Source organism: Zonotrichia leucophrys, chromosome 2, assembly GCF_028769735.1.
Source record: "Zonotrichia leucophrys gambelii isolate GWCS_2022_RI chromosome 2, RI_Zleu_2.0, whole genome shotgun sequence".
In the NCBI taxonomy this organism is placed as follows: domain Eukaryota; kingdom Metazoa; phylum Chordata; class Aves; order Passeriformes; family Passerellidae; genus Zonotrichia; species Zonotrichia leucophrys.
In genome coordinates this window covers 123,789,506-123,811,082 of record NC_088171.1, presented here as the reverse complement: position 1 = coordinate 123,811,082, position 21,577 = coordinate 123,789,506, and the positions used below count along the sequence as shown (strand labels likewise).

Sequence of the window (21,577 nt, the reverse complement as noted above, 5' to 3'; positions counted from 1 at the left end):
CTCTGTATTTGCGAAAGCATAGATAGATAAAGGGAATGAAATTTCTCTGTGGCTTTGTCTTATGCAGAACTGTTTCATAATCCTAAATGATTGGTCACAAGACTTGGTGGAGAATGAACATATTCCAGACAGTGAAAAGAGAAAAAAAAGTTGTAATAAAATTGAACCTGCTGCAGCACTAAGTCACCTTTCAGACATTAGGAAAGAAGGTAGAAAACAGGTTTACTCACCAAAGCTCTCTTCTGTTTTCCCCTTCTCTTTGAAGCATCTTGGGTTACTTATGGTAATAGCCAAAAAATTCCTTCATTATTTTTCTTTTTAAAACCTAGTTGTTTGGCCTGGATCATGGAATAGCACAAGGAAAGAGTAGTCTATCCTAAACACTCTGTAATAATTTGGAATTTCCCTTCTTATGAATTTGACTTGATGACATTTCTGAGGGTTTTTTGTTTGGGTCGTTTTTTTTGTGTTATGTTCTGAGGTTCTTTTTGGGGGGAATTCCAGTAAGCACAAACATTCCATAAATTTCAGATGACTATTCTTTGGTTTTGCTTTGATGACTATTTAAGTTTATAGCCTATTTGATATACTCAGATTTCTAATTTCCTGATAGTAAATATCACCAGGAATGTACAGTATTTTGTCTGTGCTGCCAGACTGGTGAACACAGGCTGGAATTTTTTTGGTTGTCCTCAGAGCTATCAGAGTTTGCATGAAGACCAGCCAATAATGCATTTCTGATTTCAGTTCAACAACTGAAAGCAGTTGCAAGGCCTACTTTAGAACTCCTGGCTTATTTCTAGTAGTTATGGAAATCTTATTTATGGGGTATGGGTGCAGTGCCTGGGGAAGTTCTGAAAAATAATTTGTTTTAAGAGATTAAGTACAAAAGGCAAGGCCATAATTCAATCATGTAAAAGATATAATTACAATGCTCTGCTCTCATGATTTTCAACGATTTTTCTCAACCCATTAATCACCCTAGATCATTCGTGGCTGTTTGGACCTTAGTTTCTATGGGTTGGTTTTATTTTGAATCCTTCTATTTCAAAATACACCCCAGTGCCACCAGGAGGTGTCCGTGTGCCATTTTTTGGTTACTTTCCAGGGTGCTTGCCTTTTTTTTATTTTTTGTGGGGAGAGCTCCACAATAATGCCATAATAGCAGTTTCTGAAGAATCATTATTATTAATACTACTATACACCGTTGTTGTTTGCACTTCCAAACAAATGAGGATGTTGTGTTTGTGTCCAGAGAGTTCTTCATTCTTTCCACAGATGAGAGAATTACGGATGAAAAAGACCTGTTGAGTCATCCATCTTCTTCCCCTCTGGCATGCTCTGTTCTCTGGAATATACTGTATAATGTATTGAGTGAGGATATCAGTCTGTTGCTAGGGAAATGATGACTATAATCAGATGTTACATAGTCTACATTTTGACTGCATTGCAGGATCAAAAATGAGGCTGTGAAAACAAAGATTTTTACTGAAACACTTAAGTTGTGCCCTATTTGCCCTTGTGTATAATTTCCAGGAAGACTGGAGTGTATACCTTAAAAAGCTAAATATCTCACAGTATTTTTATGTTGCATATTCACATTTAGTCTGTGGTGTTTAATTGTAAAGTATATAGTGTAGTTTCAGTGCAAATAGAGGCATAAAATATTTACAGATTGACAGGAAATTACAAATAACTACAAGAAATTCTATTACATTTCAGCCTAAAGTAGAGCCATTTTTATTACCACATGGATATTTAGAATTATACATCAGAGTGTATCAGTTCAGACGAACTGATGTTCATCTGAACATCAGTTTGGGAGAAAAAATTAATAAACCTGGTGATAGAAGGTATGGTTCAGTTGTACTCCGGAGCGTATCTTGAAAATCCTGTTCCAACCAACCCAAAATACAGTGTATGGCAACAGTCACAAGCATTACCTGCAGACGCTGTGTCTGAGGGAGGGCTATGTGCAGGAATGACACTTTCTTCACGGCTGTACAGTCAGATTGAGTTTTTCTACTTTTTATTGCAAGTTCCAACCTATTTTTTTTATAAAGTGCACACAATCCTTGTTGAGAAGAAATAGCATGAAAACAATTTCCAAATACAATGGCATGTTGTATGGGTTATGGCAAAACCTCTTAAAATGTTAGAAGCTTTTTAAGTTTGCCAGATCTAATTTAGTAGCTACATTTCTGGGAGAATATGGTTTTCAGGCTACCTGTGTAACACCCCAAGTTTCAAGCCCCCTCTCCCTTCCTAAATTTATGCATAATGTTGGTGTTTTACATTCATCTGTAACTATAATTTTCCACCAAAACCCTAGCATAGCCTCTTCCAGGGCCAGTTATTGAATTCCCACAAGTGATGGCAATCCCAGGACATTTTAAAGTAGATCCTGACCCCAAGGACTCATCTATTTTCTGTTCTATCGATAGAGAGAAATATTAAAGCAGCAGATACCTATCATTACAGTATATGTGTTTCTGCATCAATAGCCAGCTGCTCACTGAACTGGAAAGAATATGGGGAACAGAAGACATTTTACAGCCAAGTGAGTTGACTAAACTAGTGGGAAACGCAGTGAAATTTCACTGAGACTTAATGATAAGCTTCCCATATCAAAAACATGTCTAATACACATTGTCTAGATATTTGCCATTTGAGGACCCTAATAACAACTGAATTCTACTAAGAGAAATGCATGGTTTTGCTGATGTGAACATTCCAACGCTGAGTTTCTTTGCACAATCATGTGTTCTTTTTATTGAAAAGAAGAACCTGCAAATAAAAATATATGAGTAATGAAACTGACCTATTAGCATGCTGTGTGGTTAAAAATATCCTGTTTTCTTTGCTGCCTTGGAAGCCTGTTTTTCTGGACTCATACTTAAAAAAACTGTCTTGTGTATCTGTTTGCAATACCCATGTTTGATGAACACAATGAGACATAATTTACATGCTAATACAACAAACCAGATGTAGAACAGATCAACTTACATGCAGAGCAGCTCAAGATCTGATCTCTCCACAAGGATCTCCCATACCTCTTCTGGGTGATATGTCACTATTTCCTATAAATTGCTGCCAAGCTACCTTTTTTAAAAATTTCATCTCTTATCCTTTTGTATGCAAAAACCTGATTAATTTTTCAGGTTCAATAATTTTTTTTTTTCACAAAACTAAATCTAAGCATTAACTGATTAACCACTGATAAAACAGTTTTATTATTTAGCAAATACAAAACACTTATTATCTGTCTTTGCTATTGAAAGAAGGTGGTGTGGGTTTTTTATTAATCTTTTTGTCTCAGAAATTTTGGGAGCACTCAGTTGAACTTTTGTAAAACTATTTGCTATCACATTACACCCATGGATCAGCACCACAGAAATTCCTAACAGCAAATAGGATTTAAAGTGTATACTGATGGCTAATTTGCTAAAAACTTACCTTAAGGACTCATAAGCAAGTCATCACTAGCACTGATCTCTTTATAAACATTTTGTTTCAGGGGACTGAAGCATGTGTTGCCTGAAAATACCAAGAGATCATTTATACACACACATCATGCATTGACAAGTCTGTCCTGTTGTCCATTCTAAAACATCAGCAGCTCCTAAGCCATAATGTAAAAATCAATGTAAAAGGATAGAACATGAAGTCCTGCTGCTTTCAGAAGATGGGGATGCTTTTTGTAAGCATGAGTGCACTATATTTTTGTTTAGCTTTACCCTCTGCTTTAAAACTTGCTCATATTTTGTTAACTCAGTATTAGATAGTGAGCTAACACTCATCCACATTGATAATCCTTATCCCTACTCTCTTGCAGGAAAAAATAAGTTCAGCCTGAAGATGTAGAGAACACTGAGAATGTTCCTGCCACTACCCTTATTTCTATAATTTTATTATTTGTTAAGCATTTCTGCTTTTTAAGAGCATTCTGAGTTCTATGTTAGAGAACAAGAGACATCTTTGATTTCATTAGAACCTGGTGATACTAGGATTGGTCTCAAGGGCATGTGCCCCAGATTTATGCTTCTGTTCTAGATTACTGTTGAGAACTGAAGTTGGTTCTGAAATCAAAATATCACCTAACATTGGAAGAATTTGTCTTCCTTTTAGCTATCATAAACACAACCTAACTGTTCATCATATCATAGAGGAAGCTATTTTGTGCACTGGGCCCACTTGCCTTGCTATTAAGAAAAGATATCCTCTTTATATTGCTGGCCTGTCTTCTTGAATTCATACTTCCTTCCTGGCTCTGTTGCTTCTCTCATGGAAAGAACTTCAAAGCAAATCCCACTCTGTGCATTGACCAATAAGATTAAGTGAAAAAGTCTTTCTTCTACTCTACAAGAACTTTAGTCAGTCAATATGCAATAATACAGAACTTCATCTGTTTCTAGGGTATTATTTTACATCAGGGAACCACAGGAAAATAAACCAGCCAGAAAGAGATGCAGAGCAAAACAAAGTAACAAGTCAGCAAAAATACAGCATGCAACACAGGAACACTGGTGAGGTAAGGCAAACTCTGTCAAAGCTGAGGTTACTACACTGTGCTCAGCCTCAACAGCAGCTCAGTCTTTTCTCTGGACAAAATTCAGTGATGTTTCTGAAATATAAAATTAAAACATTAAGAACACCTGAAATTCTCCATTTTAGCTGAGAAAGGCATTCATGATGTAGAATTTCCATCTTAACCCCTTTGGTAGTTGCTCCTCCTAGGCACCAGATAATTAATTATCCATTTGTACTCCTATGAGGATAAACCTTTTCCCATTTCAAAATTTTGGAAAAGAGAAATTACACAGATGAGGATCAAGTACACTGACATTTTTTCACATTCAGTAATTGTGTTATCAAAGGTCATGGTGAACTTTTGGCTCTAAAACGATGGTTTGATGAAGTAACAAACGTGTGCTTGCTGCTGTCTTTTAACACATGCTTTTTGAAGCACAAGGCCAACATTAATGGAAATAAGCTGAAGAAAGAAATGCCACTATCTCTGTCCAATTATGGCGCTAGAAGTTCTGTTTGTTTGAAGTGGACAGGGAACCTGAACCCTGCAAGTGCAATGATTATAGCCATAGACTTCATTGTGGAAACAAGAATGTGAATGCAGAGACTTTTTAAGAGATGGACCTTCAGAGTGACCAAAGCACTGAAAACATCTGTCTAAACAGACTGTAAAAAACCCCCCAAAAATGAAACAACAAACCCACCACCATCCTACCAAAGCCAACACTTTTAAGGACAAAGAGTATTCTATTATGCTGATATTCCAGACCTAACTTTGTTGTGTCTATATAGCTTTTTGGGAAGATCTTTCTAAGATAAGCATGGATTAAACAGACATTTAACTATAATGAACACAATAAAATAGAAAGAAGGTACTGGAAGAGAAGCCAGAGTGTCAGGTAAACTGAAATAGATAACTAACAAAAGCAAAAATAACCCAGTCAAAGTCTGGTTTTGCAATCAGTTCCCCTGCTATATGATGCAATTACACAGAAGTAAAGGTGTGAACATATTCAAAGTAGCTCCTCTGTAATTGCTTTGGTAACAATAATACTGAAGATACTGTGCTGTGACTTGGCACAGAATAACGACATGTTTACATTAAGTGAGGCCTCCTTGTAGATGCTACAGAAATATCCAAAATTAAGACAGCAAGCACAGTTCAAGGGATAAATCAAGCACTCATACACTTTTGGGGGAAGAGGAACATAAATAGCCTTTTACTCCACTAAAATTAATAACCCTATTTTCCATCACAAAGAGATGGGTTTCAAAAACCAGCAGAAGACACCATAATTTGTTTAAAAACAAGGAAAAAAAAGAGGAGAAACAGAAAAAACAGATACAAAATAGAGAGGGAAGGCTGAAATTAATTTTATTTAACAACACAAAAGAATTAAGAAGGGAAGTATACTGAAATAAAGAAAAGCAGTGAAGGAAAATAAGGAAAACCATCACTTTAATATACTGTAAGTACTTATTTTACTATTGCCTTTTTCTGCAACATTTTACTGATGGCGTTTCATGGATCATCAATAAAGTAACACTATAAAAAAACCTCCAGAATCCTATTTCCTTCTGGCAATTGTGCTAGATTGACAGTAACTAGTCCATGAAAAAGGGCAACCAGTTCAGCTTGAAGATTTGATGCAAGAGCGAAAGGGGGAGGAAAAATTAAAAAAAAAGGTGAATAATAATGTGTTAAGTCTGAAAGGAACACCAAGTGAAACAAATGAATAAGAATTAAGGATAACAGTATTTCAAAAGCAAATGGACTACTTCTCTTGCCAAGAAGACAGGGCATTTGACAGCTAATAAGACAGCAAGGCATTCAGCTTCCAAACACCAGAAGGTGAGAGTTAATATTACACGCATGAGCCACAAGCATACGGCTGGCTTGTTTTTATTAACACTAATAAATGATCTCATAATACTGATCAGAAGTGGGTTTTGTTCCTCCACATATCTCACAAAAAATTTTCAGGTGACAAGTACTATGATACATATGGTAGAAACAAACATCTGTGGCCACAAAGATGTTTTGTTAACTGATGATTAATATATTCAGGAAGCAATCACACTATTCATTAGTAAAAGTTTACAAACATTAAAAAGTGCATAACATTTGAAACCAACAACACAAAAATATATATAATATATATATACTATATATAAAGTGACATCACCTCCTATTAATAAAAGAAAACAAATCTTCTGACCTTGTGATTGGTGCTTGTGTGATTGCCATGGTTTACTATCAGTCACTCTCTTCACTCACCTTAGTCACACAGAGGTGTGGCTGCCCCATTTTGCAGCATTCAGCCTCATGAATGGCCTTGTCTATTGGGGCAGGACAAGGGGGAAAAACAAATCAATCAGCAATAGCTACTGCAGAACAGGTTATTAACCTGTAGATATTTTAAGTGATGTCCTGGATGGACAAGCTATCCTGGTATTTTGATGAAGGCCCAGTTTGGACTGCCATTTTGGAATAGATGAAATGGGAAAAAATCTAGTCTTTGGGTGCTAGATGCCAAGTCTCTCACCTCCCTTTCCAACTCCAAGCCACAAGGCTACTGTAGCAGATTCTAGCACTTGGCTGTTCAGGTGCATCAGTTGCAGGCTACTGGCTGTGCAAACCCAACAGCCTGATCAACTGAGGCAAAGGCAAGGAATAGTAAAAATTCAACCCCTTGCTGGATCCAGCCCGGGAGCCACTCATTGGACTATACTGCATTCTAAAACTCCTTTCAGAATACATACTTGGCAATAACCTATGCCAGTTATTTTCCCATGTGTAAACAAGGCCTATCTTTTACAATGTGAATCAGGAAAACCTCTAGCACCATGGAATTAGTTTGAATTTTAACCCATATAAGGTAATAAATGTATTCTTAAAACTACCATAACAGTAAAATACTTGGAATAACATTTTAAAAAAAATATCTCAGAGAAAGATTAAGAAATTGGGACCAAAATTAGAAAAATGGGGAAGAATAACATAAAAGATTCAATTTGAGTCTCTGATATGCAACTAACTACAGGCGAGTGGCAAAACTGTACCAAGGACACAACACACGCTCAAGTATTCACATTAACAAATCGTTTTGAAGGTTCATCTAGTAACAAATTCGAGTGTTGCTGAGTCATTCAGGTTTAGGCATAATCAATTTAGCAGTTGATGTTTAGATCTATCATGTGCACATCACCACCTTATGCAAAAAACCAGCCCTTTCAAAACGTGTGGTAGAAAAATTCACAGTAACAGAAATATTCTTCATAAGCAGTTGAGAAGGGGCAGTGTGGAGCATCTAAGTCGTACAATACAAAAACCATTGTAAATAACAGAGCTGTAAAACAGATGCAAAGTTCTAAAAACAGTGCTTTCTTTACAGTTCTTATAATGGGCAAACACTTTGGCCAGAGAATTTTAAACTCTGAGGATCACACAAGCCTTTGCTTAGGATACACAATTAGATCCTCTGATGCTTCAAAGGCCATTTGCTACAAGATTTACCTGTTCTACTTTCTAAAAGTGTTCCCATCGAGTAGTCATTATGAAGGGATCCATCTGATGACACTATCCCAAAAAATCAATACATGTTCAACCATTGCTAATGACAGAGGTAGAGAATCTGTCTTCTGTCACAGCTTGTACCCAGATTTTTAGCATTGTGTTGAGTGGGTTCCAGCAGTGAAGACACATGCACTTTCTTTTCTACCAGCTTGCTCATGGAAACAAATTTGTTCCAGCACACTCTTGTAGCCTGAAAACATCCAGCAGCTGCTCCACTCGGTCAAAGTCGGATGTCAGCTTTCTTGCTTTGCTGCCTCCCCTTGGGCCTCCCCAGTTTGCTCACTTGGATTTCGCTGTGCATCTCCTTCTCCTTCTACAAGACAGGAGAAAAAGATGAGTAATCCACCCTAAAATAAAGAGAACCCTGATTGTTCATCCATCAGCTTGAAAAACAAAGTATAAAGAAATTGAAACTGAAATATGAAACTCCTCACTACTAAGATAGCTATACTTTGTTTTAGGAAATGTCTCTTGAGATGCAAATTACTAGCTGCAATCACAAGTATCACTAAATAAATACCAAATGTAGCTTAAAATTAATGACTTTAACAAAAACAGTAGAGTATTTTTGAAAATTTCTTCACTATGATGCTATAACAGTATAAGAGAAAAAAACCTCATTGCACCAATCTGAACAGATACTGCTACAAAGAGATGCAACTTCAATAAAAACAAGAGTTTGTTAAAGCTGCTTTAGTTCTATGCATCCATTTTCAGCATCATGTCCATGGTGTTCAGTCCAGCTGTCTCACTACAAACCACAGAATGACCTGAGGAACCGCTCACATCCTACAGAGGCACAGTGAGCAGGCAACTCACAGTCTGTCTAAAGAAGGCCAAGAAAAGCATTGTTCAATGATTTTACTATCTATACGCAAAGTATTGTATTTTACATGACAATTAAAAACCTCACAGGTTCAGGCAACAGGAAAGTGAGTGCAAGTGAGATACAAGTCCCTGAACACTGGACAGATCAGCCATATATACACAACAATGAATAATGTTAAGACATACATGTCTCATGTATGTTGCAAGGATTCTGAGTAATTTGTACTGAAATGGCGTGATAAGGGAAGAAAATTCCATGGCTAGGCTGTAAGGAGGTTTAGATAGATGTAGAAGTGCCTCTTAATTTTAATCTATAGATCTTCAGAATGAAGATAGGGTTCTCAGTGCAGATATTTATTGTTTCCTTCTTTCAGATCACATGGTGCATCTCCAGATTTATTTCTGTTTATAGAAATAAGCATCATAAACGCCTTCTCTTTTCTGTGTAGAAGAAAGGGCACACTGGTAGGGGAAAAAAGTTCTTTGCCTTGCAAAGAACATTGCTAACAGCTTAGACATGACAGCTGTGTTTTGTGCATGCACTGAGTAGGCAGGAAAATGCCACGAAAGATACTGTGAACTATCACATTCAACCTGATAAAAAGTTGCATGGAAAGTCGATTACCTATTAAACAGTGAGGTTTGTTCTGTTCATTATGGGTTAAGTAGTAAATAGACAATTGTTTTACAAGGCACTTTCCCAGAAAACTCTTTTTCACTTTCACCTCTCAAATTAGAAAGGATTCCATAAGGATGGATCCACGTGTGATTATTTATTATTAGACAAAAATCCCTTTTGCCCCAGTTGTCTAAACACTTTCTAAAAACCTCCTACATTTGTTCTGATACTGCAGAAGATGAGATGAGTGTCATTTCAGGGGGTCATTTCTTTTCTGCCTGCTCTGCCCTCCATTTATTCTGACTATTACTTATGTGGGTAAGCCAAACTTTTGTGGTGGAAATCTTATTAACAAAAAGAATAGGAAAAATGTCCCACTGAAGAGCAAAAAACACTCTTGCAAGGTATTTGTGTTTAAAAGAAAAATCACTCTTGGACAAAAAGCCCAAACATTGTTAAACACAGAGCACAGAGACCCAGGGAAAGAGCACTAAGGTTCTAATATAACACTCCCTGAAAGATTCTTCTCAACTTGCTGAAAAAACTCATTCATCTAAACCCATTTAATCTATAATACACTTTCTTGGTACCAGCTTTTTCTTTCTACTGGCAGAGCTCTCCTACCAAAGGCTTTAAAATATGTTTACAGAGATAAATCTGCTTTTAAGTTCTGAGAATCTCAAAACTACTAAGCACATGGCTGTTCTTCCTTTAAAACCTGATGGTTAGAAACTCTCAAGAGCAAAACTGTAATTTTTACACAGCATTTTGAAACCATCAGGCAGTATTAAAAAAAGAAACAAAACTAAATAATACAATACTCTGAGTCACAATACAGTTGTGTGAGTAGGTCAGCTGGCTAGAATAACCAGTCTTGCTAATGTACAGCTTTTAACTCAATTTTCTTCCTGTAACATTACTGACTCTACAGTGTCTATCACTATTCCCCCTGCTTACACCCAAAACATTTCTACCATGGACTAAAATCAACTACTTTCACTCACTAATTTCTACAGCCAGTTCTTCATTCGGGTTATGTAGGTGTTTAACACCCTATTACCCCCATTATTTGTAGATGCTTGGACCACTACAATTTTTACAAGGAAATGTCCTTTTCTGTGTTCAATAGCACCTATAAAAGCAGCAGTTTGTTTTAGACATTAGATCTGCAGAGACTTGTCATTCTTCATTGTACTTTTACCTCACTACTTCATTTAGCTACGACCTGCAAGATCAAATTTCTTGGATTGTACTGGTTACCTTGAGAGTGTTGAGCAGGAGAGCTACCTGCTGATTTCTGTGCTAAATATCTTTCTTTTACTTCTGAACTTATAAGTTCTATCTGTCAGATGTACATAGTGTTGCTTTTACCTAATTTATATAAAACATGTTGACACAGACCTTGGAACCTGTATTTTGGTGTTTGGTAAATATATCCATTCCATAGATAATAACAGGTTGTTAGCTTACTATGGACAAAGAAAACTGGGACAGCTGTTTTGAAGGGAGAGTGCCATACAGTAATTATACTTATTATACATAATTATGCAGTAAACTCTCGATTATCTGTTGTTGGCTCATTGATGAGGAGATTAACCAACACTCACCTCAGGCATCAGCTACTGAGTAACAGAAAAATACATTGTCTTTGAACAAGTCTAGTGCTGTTAAAAGCTGCTCTGTTTTTTTACAGGAAACTTATCTGCAGGCTTTCCGAAGTGAATGTACTAAATATGCTAGGGTAGTTTAATTTACATATGTTTTATAACTACCTTTTTTTTCCTTTAACATCTGCATTATCCTACTCTGCCATTACTCCATGCAGCTGAAAGCAAACACATCTGCAGTTTTGCAAGAAAATGCATGCAGCTGTAAGAGGAATAAAAGGAAGGAATCGAAACTTGATGTCTATATTTATATAATTAAGTTGTACTTAGCATAAACGTTTGACATGCACCTTGAAAGAAATAAGATATAGCCCCCAAATGTGTTTTCTTCTTAATCCTGTCAGATGTGATGCACATATGCATCCTACAAGCATTAATATATTCTGAACTAGGATTTTACATGCAAAATATTTTTTAGCCTCTCTTGATTTGGAATGACATGAAGTGATAATACTCACATGAATACTAGGTAAGACAATGCCTTTTTCCAGTAATTTTTTGGAGGCTTTTACTTGGCCCCTAGTTGTACTAATAATACAGAATTTAAATGTGTTTTCATTTTATCTAATGGAAATTGAATAACCTTCTGAAGAAGTATGCAGACGTTTCTACTATCTAAGGTAATTTTATGAACAGCTCTGTATGTTTTTCTGTATTGATTAAGTTACCTGGGCTTCAAAAGGGATCATCAAGAAGAACTAAAGAGACTCCTGAAAACACATTTCTGGCTTATAAGAACTCCACTGTTTAACTTAAAAATAGGGACTGTTTTTATTTTCTAAATGGACAAGATCAAAGAAGATTTTGATAAGTGTAAATTAGAGACTGAATGTTGGCATTGTGCCATTCAAATAGCATCTACTTTTTATTTTTCCAGTATTTTACACCTGTCCCCACTAAAATAAAATGACACACCTACACACATAAAGCATTTTTTAAACAGAAATAAACTAAAGGCCCTGCCCAGCTAGAATTGCATATAGAATCTCTAAGTCGCAAACTGGCAAAAGGAATGACTTAGGATGTAGATTAGTCCAGAAGCCAAAAAAAAAAGCCCTCCTTCAAAACAGCACTACAACCACCTCAACACCATGGTGCCCACATATGACTGACCTGTGAAGAGACTCCCTCTCAGAACTCTTGTCTTTATCTCTGAGAAAAGTATGTGCACAAACAGGGCAGCTGCTTTTCAACAGTTTCTTCTCTGCTGCATTTATTATCTTCTGCTATTATTAAAATAAGTAAAACCATGCCTTCCCTCACATCTGAAAAGGGCTTTCTAATACCTGTAACATCTATTCATTAGCTGCTACTCATCTAACATAAAAATAAAGACCCAGTCATATTACTATTTTTATTTCATGTAAGGTCCACTCTCCCTCCCTCCTCTCAACTGAATATGCAGAAGCTTTTAAAAATGTTGGTAATATTAAAGATTTAGGATTGCATTACTGCTTGTCATCTTAAGAGAAGGACAAGCATCAGCAGAAAAGAGAAAGAGACAATTTACTCAGAAACAAAGATCCAGGTAAAACAAACACTAATGCATTCCTATTGCTCTGTCCTTTGGCAGCTAAAAAAAAGTTTATTTCACAACAACCTTTCAGCAGACATATGGTTTTCCTTACAGGCCTCAAGTCAGATAGATACACAAAAGGATATTATGCAGACTTGGGTTTTAATAAAAACTTCCCTATTTTCTTCCTTATACTCTAATTTTCATAAAATTTATCCTGATTAGGACCCTGCCACTAGACACTCACTGCAGAAGAACTTTTCTTTATTCAGGGATGTGTTGTACTTGCAAATAACCACCCTTTCCATTATGAAGTCAGTGATTCTTATTGCAGGCAACCCATGTTTATTAGAAAAAAATAAATTTCTTCTGCTGAGGAACAAAGGAATAATGCGGGCACATAAACCATGCTTTGTGTACTAGTTCTCATTTTAGTTTTAAATAAATACAATAAAATCCCAGAATACACTTACCTGTTTTGTTTATGTCAAGCTCTGATAACTTTAAGGCTAGTTCACTAGAGTTCCCACCCGGAGAGGACACAAGGATGTCATGTAATGCATTTCTTCTACCTGTTCTTCCTGAAGCAATAAAGTCTGCATATGTAGATTCCACATCAGTCATTGCTAACAAATATCCACATAGCAGTACCTGGATGGCAGGAAAAAAAAGAAAAACAAAAATCACCACTTAGACCACCAGAAAACCAGATGACTTCATGGATTAGGAACAGAAGTTCCCATTACAGGGCAGATTGACACACCTTCTTTTAGACTTTGAGACTGGTTAACCAGTCTCAAAATTTGGAGAAATTAGAGAAGAAACTGAGTAGAAAGCAAAAACACTGTGTGTATTTTATGCCAGCTGTATTCAACAGTATTTTAACCAACTTCATTTTCCATGCTTCATAAAGTGATAGTGAGTACTTTACAAAAGCAATGACCTCAGCAACATAATTTCTTTACAGAGTTGTCTCTGCTTTTAATATTAGCTGAGATGTAGGAGGTAGGCAGGGGGTGGAACAAAGTTCTTTTCTACAAAAAGCAGAGTGTAACGAGTAAGAAAGTACAAATTGATAATGCTTTTGTGAGCAGAACCCTGTGCTCATACACAAGACACTGTTTTGTTTTGTATATTTTCTTTCCTGTTGGTATTAGTTTTGACATTGTATAAAGACCTTTTCAGACTCAACTAATTTTGGTGTGGTAGGTTCCCTGATGCAAATGTGTTACCATAATGCTCCTGAAATGAGGGGAGATGTGCTACCAGAGCAAGCAGAATAGCTAAACTAGACTGCAGAGGTTTGAAAGCAGTGCTCTGTAAGCTAGGTATAATCTCAGAACTTCTTTTCATTAGAAAATAATTATTTCTTGTGTCATTATGGAATAAAGTGATGATGTGCATTAATGCAAGATCTGACAAAGACACAGGAAATACAATATGCTATTTCAATCTCGGGAACAGAAAGAACTGCCTCTCTGCTGCAATATATGCTACAGATCTAAGCTAGCAGAATTTTATTTTCTTAATTTATAAAATGTTAAAGAGTATGGGGAGGAGCACTTTCTCTCACTGATCACATTGCTTTTACTGTAGTTTCACGTGTACGTGTCTAGGGTTTCCTGCAAAATGCTAGGCAACCATGCTTTCCTCATGTTTTATGTTTCCATGTCATAGGGGAATCAGGGAAGCTGTCTGCTAGAGGAGTACTTAAAAGAGAAGAAACACTGCAGAACTACTCAACCAAAGCAGCTCTCCCACAGTTGTATGCCTCCTTCATTTGAAGCAGAATTTCTCTTGTTCTGCACACTGCAGAGAGAGGATATGGCCATGCAGGCAGCAACTCACAGCTGCCTGCAGCAAGAGGCTTTAGCTGTTATTACTAAAGTGGCCAAAACTTCACATTGGCATAGAATGGATAAATCTTTCTAATCAGTTCCTACTGCAGGTGCTGGACACTGAAGCAGCTCTTGAAGTCATCACAAACATTAACAGCAGCTAAAGCTTCAGCTTTCTCTCTTCAAATAAACAAAAAAAGCCCTCATTTTTTATAAACACTTTTTATTTTAAAAATAGATACAAAAAAGATAACAGCCAATCCTTTTCCACCCTCACCTCTGAATAACTTTACAAACCCTGTTCACTCCTCATCTTCATTCCATTCCTCACCTCCCCAGATTCAGTCAGCTGTATGAGGGTGTATGTATGATGTGTGTGAGAAGCCAAGAAAAGAGCTCTACACCATATTTTATTTAGTCTAAATATAACTACATCAAGTATCATTGCAAGACTGACTGGCTTGGAAAGAAGTTCACTGCTATCAAGCTTTGGTGTCCCAAGCCAAACACTGAATGGCTGACAGGCTAATTTTACTCTTAGGATCAACCACTATGATACAGGAAACTGCTTTAAAAAACCAAACCAACAAAGAAATAAAAACTCCAATCAAATCAACAACAACAACAAAAAAAAAACCAACCCAGAAAACCTAACACCACCACCTAGGGAGGGAAAAGAGGTCAGCATTGACTGAAAGCCTGCCTGACACACATAATCGCGCAGTGCCTTTGTTTAGTAACAAAAGCTTGCATGAGAATGAGACCCCATGCATTTCTTCCTCTGAACTGCCCTCCTATTTAAACACTGCAAGAATATTGAAGCAAGTGAGAAGTCTACCATTTGTTCTTTGCCCAAGGTGCAGACACTGCAATGCCAAATAGATCAACCATGTAGTAACGCAGCATGTAATTTGCAAAGGTTCAGGGAAACAATGAGGACAGTTTCTATAAGAAAACAGCACAAGTTTTCAGACTTATCTGACCCATTCACTGAATAGCATTCACCAAAATCAAGACTAAAAGATTTTAAACAGTAATCCCTTATATTTGTGCATGCTTTTTATTGCAACTGGCTTGTAGAAAAAGAAGTGCAAACCATGAAAGCAATCAATAGTATTACAGGCTTGGATTTCATATCAGTGTAGAACCAGTCCAAAGTCATTGCAGCTATCACCCCCGTGAAGACATTAATTTATTTTTAGTATAGAAAAAACCACCACAGAGTTGTTTTCTTTTCTTCTTTGAAAGGCGCATATGGAGTGCATCAGGCCCAGAATAACTAGAGAAGACCATGACTGAGGTGGAACAAGCTGCAGGTCTGTAGGACTTGCAAAATAATCCAGGTTGTACTCCATGAGAAATTCCCTGATGTACAAACTGCACTCCACTCCACAGAATATGCTTCTGTGAGATAATACTTCTCTTGAAACATTCCACAAAAATGGAGAATACCAGGGGAAATCCCAAGCTTTTTTAGTTTTAAAGCAAGCTATATTTATTTAGCTACAAAACAAGCTATAAAGGCATGGAAAAATGTGCTTGTAGAGAAATTTTTAAATGTTCATTTTCTGTATGCTCAATATGGTATTACTAACAACATTCTGATAAAAAAATAATGTTATCAAACATACATTTATGACACTTCCAAATTTTCCTGTCTGTGTCTCCTCCTAAATAACAAATACCATTCTGTTTTGTATTGGCATTATCTTGAGACATTACTGCATAAATATGGAACTACAATGATATCACCCAAGAGCTCCTCTTCCAATGAATGGCTCAGTGCCCAGCAGTTTGTACTTATTCACTGAACCAGTCATTAAGGAATTAACATTCACTTCAAAAAAATCTTTTTTCCCCCTGCAGTCTCTGTGCCAGGAGTGGAATTTGCTAATAACTGTGAAATATAATTTGAATTTCCTAAATAATTGCATAAACAGGCACTCCTGCATTAAAGATTGTGGTCACAGTCCCGCTAGTTCTAAGAATTTTAATTTTTCAAAAAGTTGTGAAACCAGTACTCTGCTATGTGAAATTAAACTGAAACAAGAGGGCTGCAAACCTCATTGTTTCTGCCAACTGAGCCAGCAAACTGAAGAAAGAAGGTCTCGGAGAATAAGGATTAATGAAACCTGCTGTTGCAAGATTGGATTCCTTGGTAACTGATAAAATACTATCCCTTCAGAAATCCCCCCCAGCTGTGATTTACCTTTCCTCCCATGTAGAGTCACTATGCTTGATATGGGTTAGAGTTTGCATCACAGCCCAGGGGATTTTCATACAGCATTTTTTATTTCCTCAGATTCTCAATTTCATAAACATCTAGAAATGTGGTACTTTAGACTTTTTTCTCTTTCCCTTCCCAGCCTCTTCCTCACAAAAAGTTGTGCTGAAAATTATTTACTTAAGAAATTACAGAGGATGAGAATGGTAGAGTTGTTACCTTGGATTTTAGCCAGTCTATCAAGACATGCCTGTATTGTTAATGAATATTCTATACTGAACATAAGGGGTAGAGTAAGTATCCAAGGAATGCAGAAGGAGTAAAGAAGGGTGCCAAGGATAAGTGCAACAAGGCCAAGTGCCTAATTTGCACCAGAACAACTCCATGCAATGCTACAGGCTGAAGGAAAAGTGGCTGGGAAGCTGCTCAGTGGAAAAAGACCAGGAGATGCTGGTCAATATCTGTTGAACATGATCCAGAGAGTGCCCAGGTGGCCAAGAAGGCCAATGGCATCTGGGCCTTTGTCAGAAACAGTGTGGCCAGCAGGAGCAGGGCAGTCACTGTCACCCTGTACTCAGCACTGGTACAGAGTCTGCACCCAAATCCTGTGCTCAGCTCTGGGCCCCTCACAGCAAGGACACTGAGGTGCTGCAGAGTGTCCGGAGAAGGGCAACAGAGCTGGGGCTGAGTCTGGAGCACAAGTCCTGTGAGGAGTGGCTGAGGGAGCTGGGGGTGCTTAGCCTGGAGAAAAGGAGGTTCAGGGGGGATTTTATCACTCCAAACTGCCTGAAAGGAGGATGTAGCCAGGCAGGGGTCTGTCTCTTCTCCCAAGAAATAAGGGACAGGATGAGAGGAAATGGTCTCAACTTGCAACAGGGACAGTTTAGATCGGATACTAGGAATACTTTTTTCACTAAAAGGGTGGTCAGGCATTGGAACAGGCTGTCCAGGGAAGTGGTCAATCACCATCCCTGGAAAAGTTCAAAAGATGTGTAGACATGTCACTTAGGGCCATGTCTTAGTGGTGAACACAGTGATGTTTGGTGAATGGTTGGACTTGATCTTAGAGGCCTTTTCCAATCTTAATGATTCTATGATGAGAACATTATAATTTAACACAAACAGAAAGTATCAGTTTTGTGTATCAATTTGTGTTTTCAGAAATTTACCAAAATACTCCTTTAACTCCACAATCCAATTTATGTTAAATTTTCCATTTCTACCCTATATAAAGCAAATGTTGTCCCACAAGTCACAGAAGATAACAGTCAAATCTCTGTAACTGAAAAAATAAAATCTTTAAAAGTTACTGATGAGTTCACAAATGTAATCCAAATGTGACTGTGTTCTATAATCATTCAGTGAAACCCAGTAATACACAGTGCCACTGCTCTCAGGGGTCTGGGAGGAAAAGTACAGAAATTATACCAGCATGAATTAAAAATCAGTGTCTCTACTGCTTATGGGCTATAGGCACCCAGGATTGTTGAACTTAAGTCTGTTTAAGGGACTAGATACCTAAAAGAAGCCCAGGTGAATGTGAAGTACCTGTGCTAATTGGTTTCATTATTATTTCAAAAGGAAGACAGAACAAGAGCAGGCACTTGACATACATACAGCTTGTCTATGAATTCGGCACATGCTGCTGGCAAGCACCAGAGAGCTGCCATTTTCTTGGCAAAGCTGCAGTGTAAGGCTAAGAGGTAAAATCCTTCAATGTATGCTCCCGCTCTTTCTCCATCTATGCTTAATGGCAGCATCAAATAAAAGATTTTCAAATAAAACTCTCCCAGGCTTTGGCTGCTAAATGTTGTATCACGATCAGCACATTATTTAAATGTAATTATCTATATTCAGCTTTCACAAGGGAACAAAAAAAAAAAGAAAAAAAAAGAGAATTTGTCATTTAATAGCATGTCTGATTTAGAGAAGATGTATAATTATGCTTTTAAAATAAATTTTGGTTCCAAATCTAGCCTAAGAGACAGGGCTACAGGGCTCTTTCCAGTGAGGATACAGACCTATTCCACAGCAATCTGTAGCTAGATTTCTACCTTATGCATGGTCTTCTAAGCTGAAAGCAAAATCAGAGGAAGAATTTACAAAAGCATTTTTCTTCCACAGAGATTCTATCTATTGTGTTATACAATAATGTGTTTTTGCACAGACAGATGAACAGAGAAATATAATTAACTCTTGAAAGCAAATGAAAAAAAAATATTAATAACAATGCAAGATATAAAGCTGGGCAGTATTTCAATCTGCATTTTGAAAATCACTCCTGTAGTTTTTTTCTGTCTGATGTTTCTGAAGTGGCCAGCTCCTTGAAACAGCAATGGAGAACAGGTCACTTGCATTTGATAATTAGCATACTTTCAGGGTGCACATTCTATACATAGCCATCCTAGTACTACTAAGATCATAACAGAAATTAACAGGCAATTCAACTGGTTAAACAATAAACAGAATGAAGAAAATCAACACCTGAGATTTTATTCAGAAAAAAAAGCCAAACTTGTTTAAACCTGCATAAAAAAGCACTATGAAATGAGATATCCTTCAGCTCACAACCCATACAGACAGATTATTCACAAAGACAGTTAATAGGTTCTCCTTTTATATTATCTAAATTGCAGTTTTCCTAAAGAGATCTACAGAACTAAAAGCCAAATAGTTACAGTTCTTACCATGTCCTTGCCCGAGCAAATTTCACTGTGCCCAAGACCATAAGAATTTGGTCTATCATCCACCATTTTCTGAGGTCACAGATTTAGTTTTAGCTTCCAGTTTTCCATGAAACTGGGCAATGGAATAGCAGCAGCAAATTAAAAAAAAAAAAAAGGCAAACATAACCAATAAAGCAATACTACAGGGACCTTGGTTCTCTGGAAAGATGCAGTGCAGATATCATTGATGGTTTGGGGAGTAATTAAAAACTAACAACAAATGTTTTGATATTTTGAAATTAACACCCTATGGAAGAAACTAATCACTACATTTAAATATCTACATAGGGACACTAGGTTAGGGAGCAGAAGAGGGTGACCTAGAATCCTCCATCACTGTTCGCTGCCTAACCTAAAGAACACGAATGGCAGGCAATGTGTTTGTGAGAAAAGGCGTCCACTGCTGTGTGACTTTTTACTTGCAGCTTGTGAATGAACCTCTTGGCTTGTGAAGGGAAGGAGCAAGTTAAAGCACTACTTTTCAGGACACTCTGATACTTTCTATGAACAGAAAAAGCATTGCAAGCATCTTATAATCACAGAGATAAAGGCCTCAAGGCAGGTGAGAGCATTTCAGCTCCTCACATGACACACACCTGGCAGCCCTGCTGAGCATTCACACATCCATCTGAACTGAAAGGAGGTCCATGTTTTAAGGTTCTGGCAGGATGAGGCCGGGTATGCAGCACCTTAGAATGCTATGGTGCTTTGAACCAAGGAACACAGGCAGAAGAACACTACATTGAACAAATACAGTGTTTGTTCAAAAGGACTAGTTTCAGCCTTTGGAGAAAGCCTGTGTATCGGGGTCTTTATATGGCAATTCAGAAGCACTTAATAGTTAGATAAAATAATAATTTTTGTCATGAAGACTATGACACAAAAATCACCCCTCAACAATAAAAACTGGCTCTTCCTCAACTGCTGGGTTACTGGAAAAGACCAGTCTACTGAGAATCCATTAACTGACTGGCAGCTTGGAAACACTCTGTGCAGAAAAGACAAGAATTGCTGTAGAAATGTGAAGTTGATGTCTGCTCAGGATCAGGATGTTTAGTAGGGGGGATGGGGATTAGGGGGGAAGGGAAATTTTTGTGGGCTTTGCTCATGAAGCTCCTAACCTTGCCTTTAATTCAGGATTCGTGCTGTAATCAAGTTTATTCTCTCAGACACTTCTGTCAGTAGTGCCAGCATTCACAGCCAGTGATTTAAAGGTATTGATCAACACAGGTCTCATTAGGTGAGACTGTTCCTTAGAGAACTTGATATAAGCACTGCAGTGACTATTTTTATCTCCTTTAGTCACTGCTACATACAACAGGCTGTATACAGCTTCACAGGGGATAAAACTCCCAAAACATTGAACAGTCATCATCAGTAACCTGCAAATATTTTGGCCCAAACTGCTGTGAGCCACTGTCTTCCTTACAGACAAATTTCCACTTAAAAAAACAAAAATACAGGTTTAGCAAACTTTTAACTGAAGCTCTGATAGCAAGATAATTCTGTGAGTTACCCACAGACAGGTATGAGCCTTCCAATCAATGGTATATAGGCAGTGATGTGGAAGACACTAAGAAAAAAGGTTTTCTAAGGAACACATTTACAATTTTTGGCAGAAGTTTAATGCTGTAGAAGGGTGTAAGAATGAGATTTTTAGACCATGAGAAATGCATTTGTTCAGCCTTGAGGAAAGAAGGTTTTAGGGGGCACCTTATCACCATCTTTCAACATCTAAGGGGTGGCCAGAAACAAAATGAAGACTCCCTTTTTACAAGTCACATGGAAAAAATGAGGGGTGATGAGTACAAGTTACTACTGGAGAGATTCCAGTTGGACACAAGAGGAACATTATTCACAATCAGAACACACTCATCCACTGGCAGTGGTGCATTCCCTAGTATTCTACACCTATAAGATTCAGCTGAACACAGGGCTGGGCCATCTTGTCTACAGATGCTTTTGCCAAGAGAGGTTGGACTAGAAGATCTTGAAGTCGCCTTCAAACCTGGTATCATGATTCTATGAATCATAACTCTAGATGCCCTAAAA

The 21,577-nt window shown here is 37.4% G+C and overlaps 1 protein-coding gene across 2 annotated transcripts in view; it reads right to left on the bottom strand.

The window, feature by feature from the left end:
• Window positions 1–5,882: 5,882 nt before the first annotated feature.
• The window catches only part of PKIA (cAMP-dependent protein kinase inhibitor alpha), a 43,669-nt gene continuing 27,974 nt past the window's right edge, over window positions 5,883–21,577 (bottom strand). For both annotated transcript variants that reach the window (XM_064706255.1, XM_064706256.1), the window contains exons 2-3: window positions 13,211–13,388; window positions 5,883–8,420 (exon numbers count right to left, since the gene is read on the bottom strand). In XM_064706255.1, the coding sequence (XP_064562325.1) occupies window positions 8,341–8,420; window positions 13,211–13,361 (231 nt within the window). In that variant the 5' untranslated portion in view covers window positions 13,362–13,388 and the 3' untranslated portion in view covers window positions 5,883–8,340. The remainder of the gene's footprint in view (window positions 8,421–13,210; window positions 13,389–21,577) is intronic.